We start from the raw sequence: 26,898 nt of genomic DNA, 5'->3' as shown, positions 1-26,898 counted from the left end.
CGGCAGGGTGTCTGTGGCATGTGACGGAGGAGCTGGCCAGCTCCCTCCGAGGGGTGAAATCTGGTGCCCTGTGGAGGAGGGGGTCTTAGTGGGCGGAAGGGTGAGCAAAACTCCCTCATTCTGGACTGCCGGACCTGGGATTCGTGGTCTGTGATGCTGGGCCGCATGGGTGGGGTCCCCTGGAGCTGTTCACCGCTGCTCTCTGGGCCGACTCGGGCTTGAGGAGGGACTTGCCAGCATGTCCTGTCATGTAAGGAGTGACCCCGGAGGGACACTGTGCCCGCCCCCCTTCAGTACAGAGTCCTGGGCTCTGCAGAAGCAGGAGGCCCATGTGTTACCCGCAGGTTAGGCTGGGCAGGGCTGCAGCCAAGAGGAGGGGTTTCTGCCCTGCTCCGAGATGCCCTCCCTGTTAATAAATCCCACTGTGACCCTCAGATCAGATCGAGGGGTCGTAGCAGGCTGACGTCTAATCTCCTGGAACTGAAAGCTCTTTAAGGGGAGGTATGTTGTCCAGGGCGAGAGCTGCTCTGCCCGGGGAGTGGGAGCCTGTCTTGCCCCCCTCAGCTGCCAGCACTAATTGCAGAGGCCCTGACTTGTGCGGCCCTGCCGGTGGGGTCAGACACAGTTCTCGGATCTGCAGGCTCCACTGGGAGAATTCCTGGAACGGCAGGTCTGAGTCAGCTCCACTTAGTATGGGGGGAGATTTTTGTGGCCAAGAGTTCATTATTTTTACTAGGATTCTCTGCCGGTTTTCCCACCCGGTTGCCTGTGCTGCGGACACGCACCACCGGGAAGCTGGGTTTTGTTTGTGTGTTTTGTTATTTACCCAGGACCAGCACACTGGGGCCATATTTGACGTAGTGAGAAAGCCAGTGCTGGTTACCCCTCTGCCCAGAGGTGTTTCAGATGTGCCTTCATTCACCTTAGAAAAGTTGAGTTCTAGACACCGCAATTAGTTCTTGGGGGGAAAATCACCTGCTACTGATGTTTGCAGCACAGTAGCCTAGACGACGTGGTGGTTCTGGAGCCAGACTGCCTGGGCTTGACCCTGCACTGCCCCTGACCATCCGTTTGCCTGGGCAACAGGTGCCGCTGCTCTCTGCCTCAGTTTCTCTGTACAGTTGATAACACTACTTATGTCATTCCATCATCACAACATTTCACTCACTAAATACACATAGGGTGTTTAAAACAAGGTCTGCCTGGCACCAGTAAATGCACCGTGATAGCTGCTAGGGTTTTTTAAATTTTTACTATTAATTGATTGCTTACTGATTAATTATAATCTTTTATGCACCTCATATGCCAGGCACCCCAAAACAATCCTATGAAGTCAGCTCTATTTTCCTTTTTCCAAAGGAGAGGAGGTAGATGCTCAGAGAGGTTAAGCAGCTTGCCTGAAGTCACACAGCAAGTAAAGGCTCTGCTGGGATTCTAACCCAAGCCTGTGTGGCTCTACCCCTGACCCTGCTCAGGTGTGGAGGTAAACAAGTGCCAGGAGAGGATCACGGGAGCTGGGGAGCGGGGGACTGTGGGCTGTGTGACCTGACTGAGACCTAGAGTCCTCATGTGAAGGAGGAGGAAGTGGACAGTGCGACAGCTGTCTGATGCCTGAGAACAGGAGGGTCCCCGGGCTCGACCCACGCCTTGCGACTCTGACCCGTGTAGGTGGGGCCTGGTGATTCTGCCACACGCCCTGAATGAGCTGCCCCGGGGCCCTTCCTAGGCTGAGAGGCAGGAAGCAGGGCCCTGTCTGCGTCCGCCCGTCAGAGCCTGGTGGCCAGCAAATGCCAGGCCAGCTGGAGGGCGTGAGGCAGAAACACAGAAAGGTGGAGGGGGCTTCTGAATGGGTGGGGGTCATCTTCGAAGCCTCCCTGAACCTCTGAAGCTGACCCCTGTGTCCCTGCAGACGGTTCACGTGGAGTGGCCAGGCCCCCTTTGCCCCTCCGTGCAGCCGGGGGTCTGGGCGCCCCGTCTGATTCCCCTTACCCACTAGGGGGAGCCAGTGCACACGGCTCGGCCGCCCGCCGCTCCGGGCCCAGGGCTTGTGATACATTGTCGTACAATAGCCTTTGGTTACACGAGGGGAGGAGGTTCTGGATCCAAGGGACAGCGCAGGGCCTGCCGCTAGCCCTGCGGCGTGGTGCACTTGGAAACTTGTGTAAGGCGGTAGGTACGTCCACGTGAAGTGTTCTTACCACCAAAACAGCAACAAAAGTGCAGAGGGGCACGAGGAAGCCTTTGGAGACAACGGAGATGCTTGTTCCCTCACTGTGGTGACAGCATCAGGCTGCACGCTCGTGTCCAGACCCATCAAACTGTACATGTACGTGACGTAGGTGCAGGCTGTGCACGTCGGCTGGGCTTGAGCAGGGCTGTAAAGCCAAAGCGTTCAGGAGGTCGGCTCCGGGAGGGCCTGTGCCCGGCCCCTACTGCTTGCCCTCTGCTCCCGCCTTCCTCGTCCCCACTTGGCAGTTGAGGAAACTGAGGCCTGTTGAACAATATTCACAGGTACTGATGCCCACCGGGTGCGAGACAGCGGGCTGCTTCAAAAACAGTCTCACGTAGAGGGGACAACCCCCATTTTCAAGGGGAGATTGAGGCCCTGAAAGGGGTAAAGTGGTTGGGAGGGCTCGACTCCATCGTGCTTGCTGCACTGTGGCCCCCAGGGTGGCACCGTCCTGGTGACACGGGGAGGGTCTTTTGTGGTCCCTGCAGCGATGTGGAACCACTGTGTCCCCTGCCTCCACGGGACCCCGCAGGGAGAGGAGACGCCCCAGTGGGACAGCACAGGCCTCTGCACCCCTGCGAGGGCCCCCCTGGCTCCCATGCTGTCTCCTGTATCTATGCAAATTCACAGCAGATTCAAATTGGAGGCAGATATTTATGAAAGTGAAGCATCTGCAGACACATCATACTTCTAGTATATTCTGGTTTCACGTCGTGTCAGCATTTACATTTTCTCGATATAAAAAATGCCAGCATTGTTTCTCCAGCTCTCCTGCCGCCAGCCCCCCTCCCAGGCCCCTGGCCTCTCGGTTGCCACCTCATCGTTTTTATTCTCTTGCTTCTGCTTTTTCAGTCACAAGTTCGGGAAAAAAGTCACCTATTTCAACTATTTGAGTGAGCTCCGTGAATACCTCAAAGACGACCAGCTGACCATCCCCCCGGAAGTTTTGCAGTGAGTCAGACCCTGGCCCGGGAGGCAGGGAACACACCTTCACGTTTCCACAGGCTTCATTTCCAAACGTGTGCCTGGCCAGCTCTGGCTCAGAAATCTGCGGCAGGGGATGCCAACTGCTGACTCAGAGAAGCAAAGCCGCGAAGCTTGTGTACAGGAACGAGATGCATCTCTCTCCCACCACTGCAAACCTGATTTAAGGTGTAGAAGCCATAATGGTAACCACTGTTCTCTCTCTGCCTTGGTGTTCACTGGTTTTGTTTTGAGCAGAGATTTAGGGGGATCTCTTGAGTGTGTGGCTAACAGCGTGTGCGGAGCAGAATGTTCCCAGGCACATTACAGGCGCTCTGGAAAACAACCCATCCAGCGGCTTTGTGCTGAAAGTTAACTGTTCTGGCTGTTCTCCAGAACGTTCTCTGATGGTAGACATGGTCATCACTGTCCCTGTGTGGCTTTTGAGCGCTGGAAATGTGGCTGGTACCATTGAGGCACTGAATTTCTAACTTTATTTTATGTTACTGTGTCTGCTACTTTATCTTATACACCTGCCGAGAGGGAACCCCGCTCTGATGGTCGGTCTCCCACAGTAGGGTCAGGTGAGCCAAGGAGGGTGTGTGGACGGCCCTGGCCCCCCCCTGCCAGGGCAGGGGCAGGACCCAGTCCAGCCTGGGCACCCTCCGCCCTTTGCATCTCCCTCTGAGGGGTTCCTTTGAGGGAGCAGTGCCCTCGCCAAGCTGCATGCAGGTGAGGTTGGTGGCCTTGTGGGGTGACCGGAGGTGTTAGGTTCCTGTGAGCACCAAGTGCCAGGTGCTGGGAACACAGAACTGTGTAGGGAGTGTCCCTGCCCTCAGGATGTCCCACATCATGGGGGCCACATGTCAGTGACAGCTGGGGCTGGAGGAGGCTCTGAACTCAGCTGGGGAGGGAATATCAGGGAAAGCTTCCAGGAGGGGGCGCCTCCCAGAGTGAGTTGCAGAGGGACAGTTGTCTGGATCGAGAGGCCAGGGAAGGGTGCTCCCAGCAGAGGGAAGCTCTCGTGCAGACACACGCGGGCTTGGCAGGAGAGGCCAGATGCTTGATGGGAGTTGGACTGTGCTTGCTGCCTTCTGTGTGGACACTCCCCGGCAACGGCGGATGCGAGTGTGTGTGCATGTGTGTGCATGTGGCAGTGTGGCACGTGGGCCCAGAAGGATGAGACTCAGGTATCCTGCAGATGTTCGTGGGGTGTGCAGCCCCCTACAGCGCTGGAGGCAGCCCCTCGTGGCCAAGGCTTCTCCGCTGCAGGGTGTGAGCTGATTCCTGTCATGTCTGCAGGTATGACGTGAAGCTCCAGAACCTGCCCAAGGGCCCGCCACCACTTCCTGCGAGGACGCCGCCGCCACGGCCCCCTCTGCCCACCCAGCAGTTTGGCGTCAGTCTGCAATAGTAAGTGAGCCTGGGGTGCAGCCTGCCCTTGTTTCCTCTGGGGAACTGGGGGACACTTCCATGTCCAGGAGAGTTTTGTTGAGACCTCTGCCTTCAGCAGCCCAGCTTAACCGTGAGGGAGGCTGAAGCATGGGCTGCTCGCTGAGACCGGAGGGCTCACTTCTGTGTGTGTCTGCACCCCTTTGCTTGGGGGGCCCACCCATAAGCAGAGGACCAGGAACCTGGGGTTCTCAGCCCAGCCTTCGTCACTGCTGCTGCCTGGCTGTTCTGGCTCCGGAGCCGCAGGCCACGGCCAGGGCCCTCCCTACCACCTTCCAAGGAGGGACGGGTTGGGTCCCACTGGGCAGGAGCATCAGTAGCCGGGTGGCAGTTTGCCCCCGGTGCATCCCTGAGTGACCGGGCTGTGCCTCCCACTGACGCCCATGCTGGTCGCGGGACACCCACGAGAAGTCAGCTGTTGGGTTCAGCCTCCCAGGGTTGGGGCTGAAGCTGTTGGGTGTGTCGCATCCTCTCTGACTGATCTTACCCCTTATTAGCCACGTGACCTTGAACTTGCTCCACCTCTCAGCTTTTTTCCTTATTTCTAGAGTGAATGAGTTGGGTGATGTGATCTTTAATCTTCAACGGCTGCTTGTAAAGGATTCTGGGCCTCCTGTCCAGGCTAACTTTGTCTCTTTTAAGACTCATCACAATGGCACCTCCTCCAGGAAGCCTTCCTTAGTGCTCTAGACTGGACACGGAACCTCTTCTCCATTAGAGCCTTGATCTGAGCAGGCTGCCATGGGGGCATCCTCCAGCTGTTTGCCCTGCTTGGCAGTGAGCTCCTTGTCCAGCCACGTGTCCTCTGCTTCTGACAGTAGGCCAAGTGCCAACCCACCTGGAATAACAAAAGATGAAGATGTTTATCCTGTAACCACAGGGGTGGCTGGGTCTGGTCAGCGTGCTGTGCAGGAAAGTCAGGGTCTAGAGTGCGGTAGAAGGGCCTGCAGAGCAGCTGGCTCAGTTCCACTTACATTAGTCATTTCTTGTTAGAAATTTGCCTACGATTTGTTTTCTTATAAAAACCTGATGATCTTGAAGATCCACAGTGGACCTGGATATACTTTGAAAGGTTGACAATTGAGAAGGCTCTGAGTGGCGCCTGGGCTGGGGGGTTGGGGGTGCCTACCTGCCACGCCACACCTGTCACTTGCCTTCCTGAGGCTTCTGGGTGTGCGGACTCCTCCTCCTCTCTCATGGGCTCTGGGGCTACAGGGAGGCAGACATGGCCCTAGGGACCCCCTCTTTCTCCTTGGCCTAGAGTGGATGTGGTGGGCGGAATCATAGCCCCAGTGATGTCCCTGGAACCTGTGAATATGTCACCTTGCATGTCAAAGTGGCTTTGCAGATGTGGTTAAAGGTCTGAGATGGGGAGTCATCCTGAATAAGCCAGGTGGGCCCGGGTTAGCACAGGGGGCCTTATAAGAAGGGGGCAGGAGGGTCAGGATAGAAGCAGGAAGCAGAGGTTGGCGGGATGTGGAGCCATAAGCCAGGGAATGCAGGTGCCTCTAGAAGCTGGAACAGGCAAGAATGGACTCTTCCCTGGAGCCTCTAGAAGGAACCAGCCGCTGATAAACTTGTTTCCAACTACTAGGTTTATGGTAATGAAGCAGACGTAGGTGGCGGACCACTGAGAGGTGGGTACCTGTGTGGGCATGTCAGGGAGGGGGCAGGCAGGTCTGCTTCCCGTGCCCTCAGTGAGCACCAGCAGGGGTCCTGGAGATGGACGGGGTGGGCCTGGCGGGTGAGGAGGTGGGAGTGGGTGCCTGGGTGTGTCACAGCAGCTAGAGAGGGCTGTTCTCCAGAACGTTCTCTGATGGTAGACATGGTCATCACTGTCCATGTGCGGCTTTTGAGCGCTGGCACTGTGGCTGGTACCACTGAGGCACTGAATTTCTACCTTTATTTTATGTTAAATTTAAATGCTCATTGGATGGCGTTGGACTTCACACCTGCCTGTCCACTCAGCCCAGCATGTAGGTCGAGTTCCCTTAAAGGGGCCTTTTGTAAGCACTCGTGAACGCAGGATATGTTCAAGTATAATGTGCCCCAGAAAAATCTGGAACAGAAGTTTACCACACAGCAATTCCTTTTCCTGTTCTGAACATTGTAAAAATGCTGTGACCAACCACGGCTAAAGGCCACCCGGGAAGGCGGGACTGGGAATCCACCTGCAGTGACCAAAGGCCTCTCTGGGGGCGCTGGTGAGCATGGCTCCCGGGTGAGGGTCCGGCCATTGCGCAACTGTTCTACCAAAGTTCCTAAGGCCTGTGCTGGGGGCCTCTGTACTTTCAGCCCATCCTGTGGTTCTGTGCTGACAACTGCTCTTGGGACACGGGGGCCCTTGGTGGTCACAGCTGAGGCCGCTGGTGTTCCCATCAGTCCCTTAGCCTGGTGGCTGCGGCAGTACTTTCTGGATTTCCTCTTTAGTTGTTCAGAACCACTTGTGTCTCCTTATTGCCTAATAAAACTTTAAAAATGAAAATAAAAAAACCAAACTCATGGATTCCCAGCGCCGTCTACCTGCGTACAGTGTGTTAGGACTTTGCGTCGTCCTCCCGGCACCGGGGCACGTTCGTCCTTCTGTTTGGAGCAGGTGCCTCTCAGAATGTGTTGCCACAGCAGTTGAACTCCAGAACTGTCAGTCATCAGATCGAAGGCAGATACTAGAAGATACTGAAGGCCATGGTTCATCCCTGTTCCAGGGCTGGTTATACTATAGAAATCAGTTCATTATATCTTTAGAGAATGAGTGTCTTTGGACAAACCTTCGAAAAACATTCTGTGTGTGCCACTTTGAGAGATAATCCATGTGATTGCCACTTTAAATTAATATTTTATGCTGTTTCATTGCAAATGACTATAATAAAGTGGCAATAAACATATTAAATAAAGCACCAGATATGTAATTTGTTTGGACTATGAATGAAAGTCATTAAAATTCATAACCAAATCCTATTCACAAATGTTAATTCGCTGAGCTAAGTTCAAAAGCACACAACAGAAAGCCATCACCTTAGAACAAGCTAATTAATTTAATATATTAAAGGGAAGTTAGAGATTCAAGAGATCTTTGCTTGTTTGCCGTCCCTAAAGCGGGAAGATGGAAGTGCACATATGCATTTAGTTCAGCCCTATCTGGGCAGCTGGGGGGTATTGGAAAGAGGGTGGAGCCTCCTTAAGGGAAGGTCATATTCCCTTAAGTTCTGACATTCCCACTTTGGGAAATCAAGCTAGTGATCTAAATTCTCATCCTGGTTTCTTTCACTGTAACTAGAGTTGAAACCCTGCCCTCCTCACCCTCTAGGGCCAAGGGAGCTTAACCACAGGGTGTACAGACAATGTGAGTCAGTTCCTACTGTCCAGCTTTCCTGCTCTTATTCCTTCGTAGTCCCCTCCTCCAGGAAGCCTTCCCTGGTTATCCCACACAGACTGGGACCATTTGTTAAAGACTATTCTTTCCTCCATTGAATTGTCTTGGCATCCTTGTCAAAAACTAATTGACCATAAATGTGAGGACTTATTACTGGACTCTTACTTCTTTGAGCACCACACTATCTTTATTACTGTGTCTTTGTAGTAAGTCTTGAAATTGGGAAGTGTGAGTCTTTCAACTTTGATTTTCTTTTTCAGGATTGTTTTGTCTATTCTAGGTTCCTTAAATTTCCATATTAATTTTAGAATCAGCTTGTCAATTTCCACAAAGAAGCAGCTGGGATTTCAATAGGAATTATGCTGACTCTGTAGATCAGTTTGGGAGGACTGCCATCAATATCATGCGCTCCAATCCAAGAACACGAGATATCTTTCCATTTACTTGGATCTTTACATTTCTTTCAATAATGTTTATAGTTTCAGTATACCTATTTTGTACTTTGTTGTTAAATTTAAGTATTTTATTCTTTGTGATGCTATTGTAAATGAAATGTTTTCTTAATTTCACTTTTTGGTTTTTCATTGCTAGTGTATAAAAATATAGTTGATTTTTGGATTCTGACCCAATATCTTGCAACCTAGCTAGACTCATTTATTAGTTCTAATTATTTTGTGAAATTTTTTAGGATTTTTTATATCCAAGATCAGGTCATCTGTAAACAGAGAGTTTTACTTGTTCCTTCCCATTCTGGATGCCTTTTATTTCCTTTTCTTGCCTGATTGCACTGGCTAGGACCTCCAGGACAATTTAGATAGAAATGGTAAGAGCAGATGTCCTTGTCTCGTTCCTGTTCTTACCCAGAAATTAAGTTTTTCACCATTAAGTGTGATGTTAGTTGTGGGTTTTCAGTTTCCTCAACCCTTTATCAGGTTGAGGAAAATCAGGAAGGAAAAATCCCTTCCATTCCTAGTTTGTTGAGTGGTTGTTTGTTAACTGTCCTTCATGAAGGGGTGTTAGATTTTGTCAAATGCTTTTTTTGCCTCTATTGAGATGCTCACACAGCCTTTGTCCTTTATTAATGTGATGCATTACATTAGTTGATTTTCATATGTTGAACAAACCTTATATTCTTGGGCTGAATAACATATTCATATTACATAATCTTTTTATAAGTTGCTGGATTTGCTTTGCTAGAGTTGATGTTTTTGTGTCTGTATTCATAAGAAATAATGATCTGGCCTCACCTTGTCTTGCGATGTCTGTGTCTGGTTTTGGTAATACTAGCCTCCTAGAAATGGGAAATGTTCCCTCCTCTTCTATTTTTTGGAAGAGTTTGCACAGGATTAGAGTTAATCCTCCTTTAAACATTTGGTAGAGTTCGCCAGGGAAGCTGTGTTATCTTGAGCTTTTCTTTGTGGGAAGTTTAAAATTACTAATTCAATCTCTTTACTTGTTATATCTGTTCGGATTGTATATTTATTTCTTCTTGAGTCAGTTTTGGTAGTTTTGAGTCTTTAGGAATTTGTACATTTCATTAGGCCATCTACTTGGTTGGCGTATGTATTCAGAATACTTCCTTGTGATTGATTTCTGTAATGTCACTAGTAATGTCCCCTCCTTTGTTCCTGATTGTAGTAATTTGAATCTTCTCCTTTTTTTTCTTGGTCTTTCTAACTAAGTCTTGTCAGTTTCATTGATCTTTTCAAGGAACCACCTTTTGGTTTTGTTGATTTTTCTCTATTGTTTTCTATTCTCTCTTTCTACACTAATCTTTCTTATGTCCCTCCTTCTGCTTTTATTGGGCTTTATTTGCTCGTCTATTTCAAGTGTCTTGAGGTGGAAGATTTGGTTATTGATTTGAGATCTTCTCAATATAGGTGTTTACAGCTGTAAATTTCCCTCCAAGTCTGCTTCAGACTTCATCTCGTAAGTGCTAGTATGTTGTGTTTCCATTTTAATTAAAGTATTTTCTAATTCCTCTTGTGATGTTTTTCTTTAACGCATTGGCTTTTCATAGTCTGTTGTTAAATTTTCACACATTTCTCATTGATTTCTCCTTTCATTCCAGTGTGGGTGGAGAACTTCCTTTGTATGATTTAATTTCCTTTACATGTATCGAGACCTGTCTGATCTAACACATGGCCCTTCCTGGAGGATGTTCTGTGGACAGTGGAGAACAAAGTGTGCTGTTGTGGGTGGGGTGTTGGAGAGCTCTCTGCTGGGTCTCTGGTTTGTAGTGTTGTTTAAGTCGTCCGTTTGTTCATCTTCTGCTAGGTTGTTTATTGATTATTGAAAGTGGGGCACTGAAATCTCCAGCTGGTATTGGTCAGTTGTTTATTTCTCCTTTCATTTCTGTCAGTGTTTTGCTTCATATGTTTTGGGGCTCTGTTGTTAGGTTATACACATTATATTTTCTTGATGAATCGACCCTTTTGACCCCTACAAAATATCCTTCTCTGTCTCTAGTAACAATTTTTGCCCTAAAGTCTATTTTGTCTGATGTCAGTGCCATTCCAGCTCTTTTTAGTTGGTGTTTGGTGTGGTATATCTTTTTGCATCTTTAGATGTTTAACCGATATGTGCCTTTTAATCTCAAGTGTGTCTTTTGTAGGCAGTATACATTTGGATCGTGTGTTTTCCCTTTATTTTGCCTCCATTTTTCCCTCTACATGGAGTGTTTAACCTGTTTATATTTAATGTGATTGCTGATCAGATAGGATTTACATCTGCCTTTTGCCCCTCGTTTTCTATGTCTTATGTCTTTTTTGCTCCTGTATTCCTCCATTACTGCCCTTTTTTATGTCAAGTAGATACTTTCTAGGATCCCATTTTAATCCTCATGTTTCTTGCGTTGTGTCCTTTTTAGTATTCTCTTAATGATTGTCCTAAGGATGAGAATTCACATCTTAATTTACAACAGCCTAGGTCTGATTAGCAATAATTTAATTTCCATAGTGTCCCAAAATTTTGCTCCATTCTTTATTCCTTCCTTTGTGCTGTTAGTGTCACACAAATGACATCTTTATTTGATGTCCACTAACACAAATTTATAATTCTTGCAATGGGCTTAAAAGGATAAGAGGGGGACAAAAGAGGTGCCAACAGTGGTCCATGTGCACCGCCTTTTCTGTTCCCCTGTGGGGTCTCCTTTCCCTGTGCTACTTATCGCCTCCTGTGGAGGTGAGAGGGGAGAGACTAGACTCCAGAGATGTGGGGGAAGAAAGAAATGGAAGGACTGTGGAATTTTCAAACTCTTGGAAGAAGTGGGGGCGTGTCTCCCTCCCCTTACTCCTCCTTCGGTCCCATTTGGAGGAAGTGCGGTCTGATGGGAACAGATCCAGGGGTAGTCTCTGGGCTGCTCATCAGTGAGCAGGAGCACATCTCCCCAGGAGCAGAAGTTTCCAGCTGAGCCAGACCGAGTTGGTGGGTGTCTGGCTTTCTGTCCTCTTTGCCTGCGTGCTTGGGATGTGCTGGTCTGGGGTCCCTGCAGCGTTTGGCTGTCTGGCGAGCATAAGCTGCTGCTACCTGGAAATGGCCTCCTGGGTGGGAAACAGGCCTGCTTAGGGGCTGGTTCTAAGCCCCGACTCTGTTAGCGTTTTGGAGACTGGCCAGGCTAACGATACAAAGTTGTTCCTTGTTCTCCATTCACCTCCCAGAGAGGGCAGCTGCGCAGCGGTGGGTCACACTGTTTGTGGGCCTTGTCCCCACAGCCCAGGACCCTTAGCTCATGCCAGACCCCTAATTCAGAATACAAGGCTTTCGTCTGCTCCAGGTACAAGGACATGGGAGTCAGATTTTGATTTGAATCCTTGGCTGCATGACTTCAGATAAAATAATTCACCTCTCTGAGTCTCCATTTAGTCCTCTAAAAACAGGGACACAGTGGTGCAGCCAATGGGCTTAGCAGCTTGCCCGGCGCACAGTAGGCCCCCGATACACAGTGGCTCCTGTGATGTTCATGTGCCCAGTTCTCTTGGTGGCCTGGACCTCCTGGCTGACCTTTGCAGGTCAGTGACGTGAGCTGCAGCCAGCCATCCTGTTTCAGAAATTAGGAGATGACGTGAGACGAATAACCATCTCACAGGGCTGGGAAAAGCCTGGTGCCTAGCAAGGCAGGCCTGCTCCACACTTCACTCCCATTATCGCTGCAGCTCAGGGTGGTGGTCCTCCCTCCTTGGCTCCACTGTTTGTTTCTAAAAAGCTACAGCCGCTCCTTATTTTGCATTCTTTGCATGCAAAACTAGGGAAAGAACATGCTCTGAATTACTGTAAGCACGTCTCTGAAGGGGAAGGGTTACAAGCAAGAGTTATGTGCTGAGAATCCCCACTGCCCTCTGCGGGGGCGGATGGCTGGGCAAAAGTGCACTGTGCTGGCTGGTGAATTGTTCTCGGCCTCTGAGAGCTGCCTGCCAGTATGCACTTCAGTTCAGGGTATGGGTGTAACACAGTCCACGCATTATTGCGGAGTTCCTGGCCCACAGACGTGGACATGCATGGGGAGGGACCTGGTGTGATAGGATTCATGCTGCCCCAGGCATTCCCACCCAGCCAGGAAGCACACCACATCTTCTATCCAGTCCCTGGGGGCAATTGTCATTCTCTGCACTGCGGCTCTCAGTCCACTGAGCAACCCCTTTCCAAGCCAGCAAGTAGGGGGCGGGATGGGGAGGAGAAATCCAAATTGTGGGTTTCTGCTCTATCAAGAGTAGTAACTGAATGCCAGGGACGTTGTTCTGCAGTTAGCTGAGAGAGGCTCCGGCTGGATTGCAGATCTTAAATGCACAGGTGAGGACATCATCCTTGGCTGGGAGCCCTGTGACTCGGGGCTCATCCCTCCCCGTCTGGGACCTCAGTTCCTCATGATCTTACGGACTCCTGGAAGTCTGCCTTTAAAACACAAAATGTGGGCTCAGTCGTAGCAAAGGGATCTTACAGTAGCCCATTGTAGTTGTGGCTCGCTGGTGTCTGGCCTGCTCGTAGGTCTCAGTGGGGCCCCATCCCAGAGCGGTGACTAGCCCCGGCTTTGGGGTCAACAGACCCAGGTTCTCTAGCTGTGTGACCTGGGCAAGGCACTGCAGTGTGCTGGGCCCGTTTCTTCATGTGAAATGGGCCATCCTGCCTGGCCTGGGAAGTTACTCAGCCCCTGGCATTCCAATTATTTTAATTGCCATTACCTTAGACTTACAGCTGCGTCTGTAATAAAGCCCTTTACATCCTTTAGTGTTTAAGATTTGTAGCTCCTTGGAGGGAGGTTGCCAGCGTCTCTGATTTTCATGTGAGGAAGCTGAGGCTGGGAGGCTAAGAGACTAGCCTCCCTCCAAGCACAGGGCTAGGACTTGTAGCAGTCTGTTTGGCCCCCAGAGGAAGCAGGGAGAATGAAAAGAGCCTGCAGCTTTGGAGCATCCTGGGGAGAAGGACCTGTCTGCTATGTCCTGCCCCAGGGATGCGGAGGGGGGCTGCCTGGAGGCCCCTGGGCCGCAGGCCACCTCCTCCCTCACAGAGGGGCACATGGGGAACCGAGTCAAGGAAGGGGAGGGGGAGGGTCCAACCCACACTCCCGGGACAGAACGACCCCACAAAGGCAGTGATGGTCCTCAGGTCCCCTTGGCCACCTGGACTGTTGTTCCATGTTTCAGACCCAGAGCTTCAGCAGAGGAGAAGTCACCCAGAAACCCAGCTCACCAGCGAGATCAGGACACTCAAAGGCCTAGTGTTGCTGCTCTGGACCCTCCCTAACAAAACTGAAAGCAGTCCTTGAAAAGATCCAGCTGTTCCCAAATGACTTAATGAAAGACAGAACAAAGTCCATCTCCATTCAAAGGAATACAGGAAAGCCAGCAGCCAGCAATACAAAATTCCCAAAGGAAAATTACAAGGCAGGCCCGGAAGCAGGGGAAGGTACCGAAAGAAGAAAAACTAGTCAATAGAAGCAGACACAGTTTCTCTAGAGAAACAGAACAACAGGGTATTTATTATAAGGAATTGGCTCCCATGGTTACAGAGGCTGACAAGTCCCAAGATCTACAGCCAGCAAGCTGGAGACCCAGAGGAGCCGATGGTGTGTGTTCCGGTCTGAGTCAGAGTCCCAGGCAGGAGACTGAGTCCCGGCTCAGAGGCAGTCAGGCAGAGAGCGAATTCTCCCTTACTGCGCCTTTTCTTTCTAATCAGGCCTTCAGCAGATTGGATGAGGTCCTGTGCATTAGGCGGGGTGCTCTGCTGACTCGGTCTGCTCATTCCAATGCTAATCTCACCCAAAACTACTCTCACAGACACTCCCAGAATAATGTTTAACCAAATAGGTGGTCACCCTGTGGCTCAGGTGACATATAAAGCTAACCATCGCATCCGGAAATGACAGAGATGAATAAATTAGCAGACAAGAATATTAAAACAGCGATTACTAATATGGTCCATAGGTTCAAGAAGGTAGAAGAAAATATGAACACAATGAAGAGATATTTTTAAAAGAATTCAAGTGGAACTTCTAGAGGTGAAAAATGCAATTTCTAATATGAAAAATACACAGATGAGATGAACAGATGAAGCACCGTGGAAGAGGTTAGTGAACTTGAAGATACAGCCATAGAAATGATCCAGAGCGAAGCACAAAGGAAAAGACCAGTCTATGTCATAATATGAAGATCGCAGTCTACCATATGTATAATTGGAGTCCCAGATAGACAAAGCCAGACAAATATTTGAAGGAAAAAATGGCCACATTTTTACTCAGTTTGATAACAACTATAAGCCCACAGGTCCAAGGAGCTCACTGAACCACAAAGCATAAGAATGTAAAAAAAAAAACACACACCAAGGCACATCATAGTCAAGTTGCCTAAAACCAGTGACGAAGAAAATCTTAAAAGCATCCAGGGGAAAAAAAGGTGAAAGCCAGATATAAGTCAGCTGTGTTTCAAATTTTAAAGCTTTCATCTTTTTAAAGAAAAAGATGATCAAAATTAAGCACCCAGCAAAACTCTTTCAGAAATGAATAGAAAGTAAAACACTTTTAAGATGAACCAAAACTGAGAGAATTTATTTCCAGCACACCTACACTATAAGCAATGTTGGGAAATTTTCAGAAGACAAATAATGCTAAATGGGAGTTCGGATGCCTGCAAAGGAATGAAGAGTAGTGGAAATAGTAGATATATGAGTAAATAGAAAATTAATTAATTTCTTCATGTTAATAATACCTTTGAAACAACAATAAAAAATAACAAAGTAGGGTGGGGTTTATAACAGACTAGAGGACTGGAAGGGCTTTGGCATTAGCAACACAAAGGATGTGGTCAGGGAACGGGAGCTTCTGCTCTAAGTAAAGTAATACTATTTGGAGGTAGATTGTACTACAGTAAATATGTGTTAACGCAAGAGCCACCATAAATAAAGAGAGAGGACTAATATATTAAAGGGGGGATAAAATGGAATTCTAAAAATACTCACTTAGCAAAACAAAGTCAAGAAAAGATCGAGCAAAGAACCAGTAGCAAGATGGTAAGTGTAAGTAGCATAAACATTCCCATTAAAAGGCAGATTCTCAGATGGGATTTTAAAAAGGAGGAGCTGACTGATGTTTAAAATATAAAAGGTTTAAAGACTAGAGTAAAAGATGGCAAGAGAGACGCCATGTAGCCAGCCACCAAAAGAGAGTTGGAGGGCTGTCAGCATCAGACAGAGTAGACATCTGAACAGCAGATAAGCCCGGGGACCCAGAGGGACATTTCATAATGATCAAGAAGACATGATAATCCTAAAAATGTATGGACTGGTAACAGCTTTAAAATACATGAGGCAAAAAGTGGTAGAACGGAAGGGAGAAACAGACACACAGCTCTAACAGGAGGTGTAAACGCCCTTCCCTAAATAACTGATGGAACAAGGAGATGGAAAAGCAGCAGTCCAGAAAACTTGAACACAGTCAACCACATTAACCTGCCACTTAGAGAACACGTTTACCTCAGAACAGCTAAGAAGTGGCAGAGCAGGATTCTGGCCAGGTAGGTCTGACTTATGAGCCCTTCTCCCTCAGTCTGGCAGTCTTCCCAACATGCCACCTTAGCGGCAAGAAAATTCAGCAGATGAGGAAAGAGAAAGCAAACACGGTTAGTGGGAGCCCCGTGCTGGCAGCAGATGACTCAGGTGCCTCCGGCTTGGGATCCTGACTGCCAGCCCGGGTGAGGTGTGTGCACACGTGTGTGTGGCTGGGAGGGCCAGCCTTTTGTATTTGTGTATATGTTTTAAAGTTTCCTTATGTGAATTTCTGCATCAAATTAGCACAGTAAGAGTACTGACAGCCTCTGTGAGGCAGCATACTGGGTCGTCATCAGCATGTTGTGATTGACCAGCATGCAGTCCAGGCCTGGATCTGCCCTCATGTCCCAATCTTCTCACACCTACGCACCTTCCCCTGTGTGTGTGTGTTTCCCTCTGAAATGCCTTTCCCTCTTTTTTCCCCTGCAGACTCCTATTCATCCCTCAAACCCCAGCTCAGAAGTTGCCCCATTTGAAGCCCTCCCCAACCCCCCAGTATCCCCAGTATCATGGGCATCCCTCTGGTGATGCCCTCAGTTGCTGCACTAGCACCGCACCCATTCCCGCCTCTCATGGCCACCGGACCACCTACTTCCCGGGGGCCGAAGCTGCCCCCCTCCTCCCCTGTATGGCTCCTCGGTCCTGTGTTCCCGTGGGGGTGTGGAGAGGACCAGAGCCTATGCTCGTCATCCCCGATCCCGCCCGCTAAGAACAGCTGCTCTCTTTTCTCTCCCATCAGCCTCAGAGACAAAAATCAAGGTGAGCTCATCCCCCCTGTGATGAGGTTCACAGTGACGTACGTACCTGTGAGAGAAAGGTGAGAGCTGGCTCCAGCCAAGGCACCTCCCTGGGGGCCCGTCCTGGTCCCTGAGCACCCCGCAGGCCAGGGAACTGGGGGAGCTGGAACCTGTGCACGGAGGGTGACCGGAGTGGGATGGGCTCAGTAACTGCAGCTGTGGGCTCTGGTCCAACTCCTGGCCCCGCTGTGCACTAGCTGTGTGACCTTGGGCCAGTTACTTACCTTCTCTGGCCCTGGGTTTCCTCTTCCATCCAGTGGGGTAATAACTACCTGATTCACAGGTTGTTGTGAGGCCTGAGTGAAGTGACCTAGGTAAAGCCCTCCGTAAAGGGACCCATTTGACATGATAGATGAGCTTGGTCGGCAGACGCCCTGCCAGTGGGTGGGGGTGCTCAGTGCCCTGCAGGGGGTGAGCGTTAATGGCTCCTGCAAGGCTCCTGAGCCAAAGCGCAGACCCACGGGGAAGGTATGTGGGGCTGCTTTTAACCTAACGGGAGGAACAGCTGCCGGGGAGGAGTGGGCGCGGCAGCGTGGAGGGTGGCGTCGGTGGCACGTGACCCGGTGAGCCCCAGGAACTGCATGTTCTGATCATGAAGAGCATGAGACAATGCCACTAGCTGGAGGATCAACTTGTCGGTGGGAACTGTCTCTGCTTTGGCTCGAAGTCTTTTTTAGTACTTTCCATTCTGTTATTTATTTCAGGAACAGACAAAAGATAGTGCATAAAGACCCAAGTCAGAAACTGTGAACGCCAGTCTCTCTCTTTTAATGTATTAGTTCCTTTATTAAAAAGTAAAGCAAAAAAAAACCCAAAACAAAACAGAAAACAGCCCACTCAGTATGTATTTGTTGAACGAGTGTGTGAAGTAAGCGTTTACTCACTGGGCACCTGCCTGGATCCCGCCCTGGTCTTGGCCCTGGGGCTGCCATGGTGACCGCAGCGCATGGCCCCTGCCTTCTGGGAGCTCACCGTTTGGTACCAAGAGGTCCTCTTCATTATGTTTTCCTCCATAAAGCTGTAACTATGACAACCACAGACTCCACGGACTGGGATGAGCTGGCCATGGAGATGAGGGAGACCTGAGCTCTCGCACACTTGGGCGGGAGGCCACTGTGTTAGTCTCCTGTGCTGCATGGCAAATCATCACAACTTTGGCGGCTTCACACAGCTGCATTTATTATTTTATGGCTTCTGTAGGTCAGAAGGCTGGGCACACTGGGACTGGGGTCTCCGCTCAGCATCTCAAAAAGCTAAGCTCAGGGTGTTGGCCGGGCTGTGTTCCTCCCTGGAGGCTCTGGGGAAGGCCGTTTCCCCACTCAGATCATCAGCCAGATTCAGCTCTTTGCAGTTGTGGTTCTGAGGTGTTTCCTTGCTGGCTGTCAGCCTCGGGCCTCTTTCTGTTCCTAGAGGCTGCCTGCTTTCCTTGCCACGCGGGCCTCTCCCCCAGTGGAGACCTTCCCACGCACTGAATCCCTGCCCTTGTGCTCCACATCTCTGTTGCCAGGGAAAACCTGGTCCCTTTTGAAAGCTTGCCTGCCCAGGTCAGACCCACCCCAGATAATCGCCATTATCGTAAGGTCAGCAGCCTCGGACCCGAAGCCCAACCACAGAGTTCATTCGCTGTGCCCCCTGGATTAGGGTTTGGCTGAATACCTGGGAGAAGGTGTGTGCACCCCAGGCTCCAGGAATCTGGGGGCCATCTCAGAATTTTGTCTGTTGTACTGGTCACTCAGGCAGAGGGAACAAGTATGCAAAGGCTGGGCATAGTAAGGAGCATGGGGCAGTCTGGAGGCTGGCGGAAGAGGCTAGAGGGCAGTGGGGCAGGAAAGGTGGGCAGCAGTGGCCTGGCCAGGCCGGGCCGTGGTAAGGCTCCCAGGGAAGCTATCCTATGACTGGTGGTGATGGGAGGGCTCCCTGTAGGGCCTGATCGGATGTGGGCATCTGTGTTGAATAGCTCTCTCAGCCTCAGAGTGGAGGAGAGACTGGGGAGGGGCGGAGGGAGGGCGTGGAGGGCCCAGCGCGGTCCCGTAGGCCGTGGAAATGCTCTGTATCTGCGCTGTCCCAAATGGTAGGCTCCAGCCACTAGTGTCAGCAGCCCGACAGAGCACTTAACATGTGGCTCATGTGTTGGGTGACTGGACTTCTAATATTATTTAAGTGTAATTCATTAAATTTAAGTCACCCTGTGCAGCTAGTGGCTACCATGTTGGACAGGTCAGCTCTCGGCACTTGTGGGAAGAAAGGGAGGCAGCGCGTTTGGAGGCCCCCCTGGGTGCCGGGCACGTGCCACGCATTGTCCTGATGCCTTCTGCAGCCCTGGGAGGCAGCGGCTTGTGGCCGTGGTCTGTAGGTGACGTGGCTGGGCTCAGAGAGGCTAAGTGCTTCCTGTGAGCTCACACAGCTGGACAAGACAGGGTTGGACTGGACCCCAGGTCCGTCTGGCTTTTCCAGTCCCCCTTCCTGGGAGCCACGAAGGTGGGTGATCAGGTGGGACTGGGGAATGTGGAAACAGTTTGATTTGATTGGAATAAATAAAGGTAAGGCTAGTAGGGAGGAGGGAGGGGGGAACCAAACGAGGCTGGAATGCATTTCCTACAAGCCACAGGAGGGTGATGTGCAGGCAGGGGAACCACGGAACATTCTGGAAACCTGGTGTACTGGGACCGGTGAGATGCCTGGAGGCTCTCTCCCTGTAGGACTCCACGCTGAGGGCCTGTTCCGGAGGTCGGCCAGTATCCACACCGTCCGAGAGATCCAGCGGCTCTACAACCAAGGTGAGTCGGTTCCCTGGAGACCGCGCGCCCGGAGCCCCCCTGAAATCTGAGGTGGTGTGGTTTCCCGGCCCCCACCAGGGGCAGCCGCCCAGGTGAGTCCTGTGTCCAGACACAGCCTCCCAGGGCAGGCTGGCCACACGAAACCATTTTGCCTCCACATAAACCAGGCACACGGTGGCCTGGAATGTAAGGAATTGCTCTGTGGTATCTGTCAGGCGGCTCTTCCCGCCGGCTTAGCCCTGCTTCCTCAGCGGCCCGTGTATGTAAGCTTGCAGGTGAAGAGCCGCGTGGGAGCTGAGCCATGACAGTGACACCGATAAGGCGGTTAAGCCACTTGCAAGGCTTCCTCTCCACACCCACGTGCCCTGGTCATTCCCACGGCCGCATGCTCACTCAGCAAGCATCAGGGCCTGTGCCGGGCGCTTGGGGCTGGCCCTGCCCAGCCCTGTGTGCCAGCACTGCAGCTGAGAACCAGGGCCCTGACCTCAGAGCGCTCCCATCCTAGGCAGGGCCAAAGCACTCAGCAGAGAAGTCTGTAGCACGCCCCGGCCTCCCCCAGGTGCCCTGGAGAGAGAGACACCCCATTGCGGGAGGGACAGAGTCACCTGGACATGCAGCTCCAGAATAAGCCTCTTCCGTCAGGGGTTTTAAAGCCATTTTGTGTCAGGGCCCATTTCGAAGCAAGAATCCCCAGCCCAGAGTCAGCACTCAGACGCATGACCGTGTGTGTGCAGGGAAGCCCGTGAACTTTGACGACTATGGGGACATCCACATCCCTGCCGTGATCCTGAAGGCCTTCCTGCGGGAGCTGCCCCAGCCGCTGCTGACCTTCAGGGCCTACGAGCATATTCTCAGCATCACCAGTATGTACCTGGCCGAGGGGTGCTGGCCGCTGGGCAGGGGCTGCCAGGTCCCCTCCTGTTGCCATCTGGCACTGTGGCAGAAGAGGGGGTTGCCCCTGCCTGAACCCTGCTGGCCTCAGGCCACCACTGTCCAGGGTGGGGTCAGAGGTTATCAGATGCAGCTGGCCGAGAGGTGGGTGGCAGCAGGAATCTCTAGATTTGGGGCATGTCACCCTGTTCAGAGAGCTGCCTCTCCCCGTTGCCGTGCTGCTCTGGGGGAGCCACCACCTCACTTCATCGGGAAAGGGGGTGGAGGCGGGAGGATTTACTGTTTCTTCAGCCAAACCTGGGGGTCAGCCGAGGGGCCCAAACCCCCTGTTAGAGCAGGTACTCTAGAAAGCTTACGGTTGCAAATCCTCTCAGCCCCTGTGGGATGTGGACCTCTGTGCCCAGAACTGTCTGCTCAGGGACCCAAGAATCTCTTTGAAAAGCAGACATTCAGGGGGATCCCAGTGCCTGTGGGGAGGGGGGTAAAGGTCTAATGCATGTGCCCCCTGCCTCCTGTCATAAGGACACCAGGACATCCACAGACCAGCTGGCCTTGTCACTTTAACCAAGCCCCCTTCCTGTTCTTTGTAAATGTCCACCTCCCTGACTGCCCGGCCCCAGCCGGTGCCCCTCCCCAGTCCCCCTTTAAAAGGCCTGGTCACTTCCAGTCGGAGTGGATTCAGTCCAGGCTGGGTTCTTCCCTCCTGTTACAGTTACTACTGCACAAAATCTATCCTTACCACTTCGACTGGTGTCCGGCTTTGTTTATCTGTGACATGGGCACCTACATGCCAGGTCCTGTGCAGGGCAGTGGCGGTTCAAGGCAGCAGACACGCAGACCCTCCCGCAAGGAGTGCCCGGGCGAGCTGCAGGGCGGGCTCCTGTTTGGGCCAAGCGTGACAGAGCTAAATGGCTGCAGTGTCTGGAAGTGAGCATAGGTGTTAACCAGAAGGAACGCAGAGGCGTCCTGGGCAGGAGGAAGAGCGAAAACAAAGGCTTGCTGGTGTGGCTGAGCCGGGGGCAGGGCAGTGAAGAGGCTGGCTGGTGGCAGAGGTTCCCAAACTTTCCCAGGCTTTGGAACCCCCAGGGGCGTGTTAAAGCACACATCTCTGGGCCCCGCCTTGGAGTTTCTGACTCAGTAGGTCTGGGCGGTGGCCCAAGAATCCACATATCTGAAAGTTTTGGGGGTGCTGGGGGTCAGGGTTTTACTCACGGGATGCTGAGCTAGTGGGGTTGAAACACAAGCCATAGGTAAAGATCTGGCTGTGAAAAGCCCAAGTCTTGGGGTACAGCTCGATCTGTGGCCTTTTTGCACCAATGGGGCTGGCCTGGGGCAGACACTGAGAATATTTTTAAATTATTTATGGGAAAAACACAAACACATAGTCAAGAAAAAAAAAGAAAGAAGAGGAAAAAGGAATAAGAAAAACAATTGAAGAGCACAAAGGATTTTGTGAAGTGGGAGTTCCCTGTCAGCACCTTTAGGCCCACACCTACGGTGACCTGGAAGGTTCTGTGTGTGTTTGGTTCTTTCCAGGAATGCTCCTCATACACTCTTGAACATTGCTTTTCTGTTGTTGCTTTTTAAAAAGCATTGCACATCTTTTAGTTCTTTCCTCTTCACATGCATATCTGCACGCTTTTTAATAGCTGCATGGCATTCCATCATCTTTATTATTTTGTGGGTAAGCATTTGGGGCTATTTATTGTTTTGCTCCCTGCCAACTTTAAGACTCAGATAGTTCTGAAATTCCAGTTACTGTGAACCAAAATGTCACCCTAGATTCAGTACTGTCTTCTGGGGGACGGTCTGACAACTCAGCCTGGTTGAATCATGACTTAGGCAAAGGGATGCCAGATTCAGCAAATAAAAATATGGGATGCCCAGGTAAATTTGAATTTGAAATGAATAACGAGTTCTCTTTTAGTATAAATATGTTCCAAGCATTGCAGGGGCCACAGCTATACTAAACAGTATTTGCCGTTTATCTGAAATTTACATGCAACTGGGTGTCCGCTATTTCACCTGGCAACTCCACTCAGGTGGGATGTGCTTCTGCCTGAAGTGATGCAAAAAGCAAGCCCTTCCAGGGAACACCCTGGAGGAAGTGGGCTTTCCAGGGGGCCTGTGGTGTCCAGGGAAAGAGGAAACTGCTCCTGGGACAAGCGCCTGATCCATAGCAGGGAGGGTAAGAGCGCTGGCTCCAAGCTGAACAGATCTGGATTCAAGTCTGCGCTGCACAACGCATTAGCTGTGGACCTTGGGCAAGCCGCTTACCCCTTCTGAGCTCACTTTTCTGATCTATGTAAAATTGGGAGTGCTTTGAGGGTTAAATGTACATAAGATGCTTGGCATGGTTCCTGGCAGGTGGTAAGTGCTCTTACACGGTGGCTTTGTGCCAATGACCTGGTCCCTGCAGCTCTTTCCTGAAAGGGTCCGGGGAGAGAGCCAGCGGTGGCCCCTGTGCCAGAATCTGCTCTGGGACCGTGATTCTTAGGAAGCAGAGGTGGAGCCTAGAAAGCTGAGGGCAAGCTCACCGGGTCTCCAGAAATACTAATTCCGCGGGAATTCCTTGGCCACTAAAATACTCCAACAACAGCCTGAGTTCATGGAAGAACGGCTTTGATTAAAAAGCCAACAAGGTCCTTGGCAGTAGGGAGTTTCATGTCTTCCAGCAGTGGCTGTGTCCATGGTCGCCCTGCCCACGGTTCAGTGGGAGGAGGTGAGCGTGCTGGAGTGTTGGGGTGAGGGTGTGTGTGTGTGCGTGTGCGTGTGCATCGCCAGCCGAGGCGTGGTGCCTCCTTGAATAATCGATGTGTTTTGACTTGAAGTTTATGGAACTCGGTGGAGGAGGCAGTTATGAGGGAACTGGGGGTCTCAGAGTCCGGGCTACACCAGGTCCCTGCTGGGGTGTGGGGACCTGAGCTGCTGGGAATCATAGATAGGTTAAGTACGGCTAGAGCCGGGTCGGCAAACTTTTTCTGTAAAAGGGCCAGGTCGTAGGGACTTCAGGCTTTGTGGGTTAATCTCCGCTACTACTCCGTTCAGCCATTACGGTGTAAAAGTGGCCATAAATGGTGTGTCAGTGATGGGTGTGGCTCTGTGCCAGTACGGCTGCATTGACAACAAAATGAGGTGGCTTTCTGGGAGGTAATAATTATGGTCCTGTTGTAAGAAAGGGAACAGCTCGCAGAAGAGGAGTTTGTGGAGAACAGCCACACGGCTGGGTTGTGAGTGGGGGCCCGAGGCCCGACCGCAGAGAGCGGTGCTCAGAGCTGCGCTCCTCTCTCTGCCTGCGCCCTCCACTGGGGACGGAGCCAGCTCAGGACGGGCCCTCGTGCTGCTGCAGGTGTGGAGAGCAGCCTGCGCGTGACCCACTGCCGCCGGATCCTGCAGAGCCTTCCAGAACACAACTGTGCTGTCCTCAGCTACCTCGTGGACTTCCTGCATGAGGTGAGGGGGTAAGGCCGGGCCACTGTGGGGACCCAGTTCCATGTCTGGCCCTGGCAGCCTGCCCCTCTGCGTGGTGCCCGCACAGGCCAGGGTCTGCGGTCACGCCCTCACTCGCACAGGGAAGCCACTCTTGCCCACAGGACTGATTCCAAGGCCTGCTCAGGTAGCTACTCTGCTGAGAGTTACCCCCAGATGCCAGTCAGGAACTCCCGTGCCCACCCTGCTGCTCCCATACCCGGGCCTGGGCCTGGCTGCCCTTGGTCATCTCCTGGGACCTTGTGTATCGGTTCCCTTGCTCCCGAGTCATCTTCACAGGGTGAGACTGGAGGGCAGGGCTACGTGCGCAGGCCAGGGCGCCAAGCCTGATGCTCAGGCCTGCAGTGTCTTGGGAGGGGGACATGTCACGGGGTCTGTCAGTGTCCTGGGGCTGCCGTAGCACCATGCACTGGCCAGCTTAAAACACTAGGAGTTTATTCTCTCACAGTTCTGGAGGCCAGAAGTCTAGAACCAAGTGGTCGGCAGGGCCGCAGTCCCTCTGAGGCTCTGGGGGGAGTTCCTGCCTGCCTCCTGCAGCACCTGGGTCTCCAGGTGTCCCTTGGCTTGTGGCTGCGTCCCTCCTGCCTCCATTTCCATGCGGCCTTCTCCCCTCTATGTGTCTCTCAAATCCCCCCTGCCTTTCTCCTGTAAGGGTGCCTGTCATTAGATTAGGGCCCACCTGGATAATCCAAACGATCTCTCCTTGAGCGCCTTAACTTAATTACATCTGCAAAGACCCTTTTCCCAGGTAAGGTCACATGCACAGGTTCCAGGTGGACGTCTCTCTTGTGGGGCCACCCTACTCCAGGATGAGAAAATGCATGGGGAGAGAAACACCTTCCGTGGCTCTGTGTCCAGGTGTAGCTTCCCGGCCTGGGGCAGCGAGCAGCAGCCTGTGAGGTTCAGAGAGAGAACTTCAGCAGATCCGAGTGGCCCCCCACCTTGCCTCCAGACCCAGGGTCCTCTGCGTGTGACCCTTTCTGGAACGCCTCACCTTTCCAGTCGTTGTGGTGGAGTCAGGGGTGCAGGCTTAAGGAAGCAATGCTGGCCGTGGGACTGCCAGCCTTGGGGTGCAGACCCCGAGCCGAGCGCCCACCGTGCTGTGGCACCATGACAGTCTCCTCCAGGGTCTGCGCGAGCCCAGCTCCACGGTGGTGGCATGAGGCTCTCATGGCAGTTCAGGGGAGGGGCCTCCAGGCAGAACCCGCGCCCGCATGGTGTCGGCCCGGCAGCACGGGCGCCCCAGCGGCTCACTGGGCTGGTGCACACTGGCAGGAGGCTTGGGGACTTGCAGTGGGGGTGACTGGGAGGGGGACCGGCTGTGTCACTGAGGCAGGGCTTGGCATCTGGTCATCCTCGCTGACCTGTGGGGTCCCCGGTCACCCCTCTCCAGTTCTCTGCTCGCTCCTGACCCCCGAGACTCTGCACTGTCCCTGCCCTGTCCCCCCAGATTGTTGGAGGTCCCTGGACATGGGAGGTGAGGAGAAAAGATCAGGCCTTGCCCTCAGATGGCCCCAAGTGGCTCTCCTCCCACTGACTGGACCTGTGACCTCGGGCAAATCCCCTGCACCTCCTGGGCCTCAGTTTTCTCATCTGTAAAGCGGGAGTGGTTCGTCCCACTACTTGGGTTGATGCTGTAGGTGTTGGTTGAGGCAGGCGGGCCGCCCTCCTGAGGAGGCAGGCTATTTACACCCTCCCTCGGTCCTCCAATGACCCCTGCATGCCAGCTGGTCTTCACTGTGCAGCCTACCCAGCCAGAGCGTGGAGGGGAGAGAGGTGGTCCGCTGGGGGACGCCGCAGCCATGCTCACGTGCACTGTCCTAGAGCCCCACCCAGAGGGGGCCTCCCAAGCCCTCTCAAGTGGAAGTGGAGACTGGGGTGTGGAGGGAGTCCCAGAAGGAACTCATAGCGGGTCAAAGCAGGAGGGCCTCAGGGCGTCAAGGTCAGTCCTTTTCACGGGTGGGGAAACAGACCCAGAGCAGGACGTGGTTACCTAAGGTCACAGCCCAGGATGGTGACTTCCGCCCGGTGCCCTTCCCACTGCGGAGAACCCACAAGTCACCGCCTTGTCTCATGCACGCTCTCCTCCAGGTGTCCCGGGAGAGCATTTTTAACAAAATGAACAGCTCCAACCTGGCCTGTGTCTTCGGGCTGAATCTAATCTGGCCGTCCCAGGGGGCGTCCTCCCTGAGTGCCCTGGTGCCCGTGAACCTGTTCACCGAGCTGCTGATCGAGTGCTGTGGGGAGGTGTTCAGCACCCAGGAGGCACCCGGGAAGCTCGGCCAGGGCACCGCCAAGGCGGAGGAGCGGAGCCCGCCCTTGACCAGTGGCTGTGCCGAAGACAGACCCGCCGGAGGCCTCGCCCATCTGCCGGGCCTCCCCGACCCCCGGCAGCGGCCGGGAGACTCCACTAGTGCTGGAATGTCGCCTTAAAGTCACCTGTTTGCTCGTGTGTTTTGTCAACTTGCCATTAAACGAACTTCTAGGGACCCTTCTAGTAACAGTTCCATGGTTCTGGTGCTTCGGCCCTTCCCGTCGACCCTGAGCTGTGGGCTGAGATAAGCTAAAGGATCTGCTGCGTCATGACCCAGTGCGGCCTGACCAGAACCGGGAGTTGATTGGCGAGGGCCTGGTGTCCAGCGTCTGCTGCTACGGGCGCGTGGTAAACCAGCAACTCCACAGCCGCTCTTCCTGCCCATGAGCCAGTGCCCCGAGCCCCTTTCCCACCCCAGTTGGTGCTCAGGGGGAACATGGCTGTCCTGCAGTATCGCGAGCCCCTGTAGTAGCTGAGCAGCTGCTCGCCGTGCAGATGGAGGGGTGCACACAGCACTTCTCAGGCTGGGGCTGGTGGTGTGCGATCGTGCCTCGTGAACCAGAGCACGTCTCATG

General features: G+C 52.4%; 1 protein-coding gene across 1 annotated transcript in view; it reads left to right on the top strand.

The window, feature by feature from the left end:
- ARHGAP8 (Rho GTPase activating protein 8) overlaps positions 1-26,506 on the top strand; it is a 60,517-nt gene extending 34,011 nt beyond the window's left edge. Inside the window, exons 8-15 of the mRNA XM_057486294.1 lie at positions 3,083-3,181; positions 4,496-4,606; positions 16,795-16,872; positions 17,839-17,840; positions 19,552-19,629; positions 20,364-20,492; positions 23,870-23,973; positions 26,101-26,506. Coding sequence (XP_057342277.1) covers positions 3,083-3,181; positions 4,496-4,606; positions 16,795-16,872; positions 17,839-17,840; positions 19,552-19,629; positions 20,364-20,492; positions 23,870-23,973; positions 26,101-26,442 — 943 coding nt within the window. The 3' untranslated portion in view covers positions 26,443-26,506. The remainder of the gene's footprint in view (positions 1-3,082; positions 3,182-4,495; positions 4,607-16,794; positions 16,873-17,838; positions 17,841-19,551; positions 19,630-20,363; positions 20,493-23,869; positions 23,974-26,100) is intronic.
- Positions 26,507-26,898: the final 392 nt, after the last annotated feature.

This window comes from Manis pentadactyla, chromosome 10 (assembly GCF_030020395.1).
Source record: "Manis pentadactyla isolate mManPen7 chromosome 10, mManPen7.hap1, whole genome shotgun sequence".
In the NCBI taxonomy this organism is placed as follows: domain Eukaryota; kingdom Metazoa; phylum Chordata; class Mammalia; order Pholidota; family Manidae; genus Manis; species Manis pentadactyla.
This window is presented reverse-complemented; position numbering and strand designations above follow the sequence as displayed.